General features: G+C 38.9%; 1 protein-coding gene across 1 annotated transcript; it reads right to left on the reverse strand.

Moving 5' to 3' along the window:
* Window positions 1–767: 767 nt before the first annotated feature.
* On the reverse strand, window positions 768–1232 carry LOC105811856 (small nuclear ribonucleoprotein E). The gene has a single exon (XM_012646133.1). It carries the CDS (start codon window positions 1199–1201, stop codon window positions 923–925), a length of 279 nt encoding a protein of 92 aa, XP_012501587.1. The 5' UTR covers window positions 1202–1232; the 3' UTR covers window positions 768–922.
* Between the last annotated feature and the right edge of the window lie 900 nt (window positions 1233–2132).

Consider the following 2132-nt stretch of genomic DNA (forward strand, 5'->3'; position numbering starts at 1 on the left):
TTTCAGTCTGTTCTAGTCACAGCTCTGGTGAACAGTTCTGGGAAGGTTTTACCCTGCTCTGTGCTGTCACTGCCTCCCTTCAAGCATGCACCAAGAGTCTAGTTTCCTGTCCCAAGGCATCTCTGACGCAGCAATGTGTAATGTTGTGATACCCGTGAGGCTTTCACAACTTTGCAATGCAGAGAGATAGGGGATTAAATGCCCCACAAGAGCAGCTCCCAACACATTGGAGATGGCTGCTAATAGATAAATGCTTCTCCCGTTCCTCATTCAGGCCAATAGATCTAAGACAAAGTTTAAGAAGAATCTTTGGAAAGATTCTGCATTAAGTAACCATTAACAGGGATTCTACCTGGTCTTGCTTGTATTTTCTTTCCCTTTTCCCCATATCCACTCCCCTCTCTCTCATTCCTGCTCCCTGGTATCAGATTCCCAAACAGAATGTATCTACCTTTGTCTCAGGCTCTGCTTTCAAGAATAACCTAGATTAAAACAGTAGGTAAATAGGTTGTTGTAGATTATATAATGCAGGAATGTAATTTTCCTTGACTCTATGCAACAAAGAAACACTTATTCAGTTGGCAGCACAGTTGGTGATTTCCAGCTTTTTTCTTTTTGAAAGCTCATGGTCCATCCTGAGCCTGACCTCCTAAAGAAAAAAAAGGTTGGTACAAATTAGTTTATAATTGAATAAGCAAACTTCTCTGTGATGATGGCTCTAAGCATTTTTTTCTTAGTGAGGGGGTCCTCAGCAATTTTTTTTTTAAAATAAAAACAATCCTGCAGCATTTATTGTCATTTTGAAATAACATAAGGGTAATCAAAACAATATGAACAAATGTTTTAGACCTATACTCCCAACAAAGTACACCTGAAAAAACTGTATTGCCATCTCAACAATTTCTCACTTCATTGATCGTTTCTAGTTGGAGACACTTTGTAGCAGAGTAATATTATCTCCTTTTAGCATGATCCAACCCAGTTGTTTTCTTGACTTTGTTTTAGAATGAATCTCTTCTGCATCATCTAATACAAGGTTCATATACTCATCAAATCCAATGATACAGCCCTCTATCAGCATATTCACTTGCTCAGAGAGCCACACTTGGATCCAGGATCTATTTTGTAAGTATCTGAAGATGAGGTTGATGGGCTGCACCATCACTTTCTGCACTTTCTGGCCCTGGCCACGGTACACCATTACGGAATCTCACAAAGACCACACTGACCCGCACGCTACTTCCAAAAGCCGGTCCTCAGCAATTTGGTTGGATATTTCACTGTAATATGGAAGAGCCCTCAGTCTACTTAATCAGGTAAAGCTTTTTGTTGCTTTGGAAACAAGCATTTCACATTTATTTTTGTTGGTAAAAAGCTAGATCTTTTAGTGCTATAATCCTTTTTCCTAAGAAACTCAAATATAACTTTAAAATACATAAATTACTGGAATACTATCAGAGCTTTCTTCACTCATGAAGAAATGAAGGAATGCCCTAGAAAACATAGGGAGTTATTAGGAATAAATTAAGGTTGCCCATATGCTGGCCCTGAGTAAAAACGTAAACAATTATAAAATTTTACTCATTTGGTTTTGAAGACACTACAGAGAACAGAATTGATTAAAATCCCTCCCTTATGGAACCTATATTTTAGTGGAACAGAAGGTGAGGCAATAAACAAATTAAATAATTAAAGTACATTGCATTTAAAATAAGGGCTATAGATAAACTAGGGATGGTGCTATGACTTGAATTATGTCCCCCTTACAAAATTCGTATGTTGAAATCCTAATCCCCAGTACCTCATAATGTAACCATATTTGGAGATAAGGCTTTTAAGGAAGGAGGCTAAATTAAGTTAAAATGAGGCCCTTAGGTTGGGCCCTACTCCAATCTAATTGGGGCCTTATAAGAGGAAATCTGGGCACACAGAGAGACACTGGGGCACAGAGGGGAAAAAACCATAGGAAGACACAGAGAGAAGGCTGCCAACTGCAAGCCAAGGAGAGAGGCTTCAGGAGAAACCAAACCTGCTGACACCTTGATCTTGGACTTTTAACCTCCAGAACTGAGAAAACAAATTTCTGTTGTTTAAACCACTCCATCTGTGGTATTTTGCTAATGGCAGCCCTA

The sequence above is a fragment of the Propithecus coquereli genome, unplaced genomic scaffold, assembly GCF_000956105.1.
Source record: "Propithecus coquereli isolate 6110/MARCELLA unplaced genomic scaffold, Pcoq_1.0 Scaffold105, whole genome shotgun sequence".
NCBI lineage: Eukaryota > Metazoa > Chordata > Mammalia > Primates > Indriidae > Propithecus > Propithecus coquereli.

Excerpts from the sequence above, each read along its gene's own strand:
- LOC105811856 (XM_012646133.1), bottom strand. The coding sequence starts at position 1,201 with ATGGTGTACCGTGGCCAGGGCCAGAAAGTGCAGAAAGTGATGGTGCAG.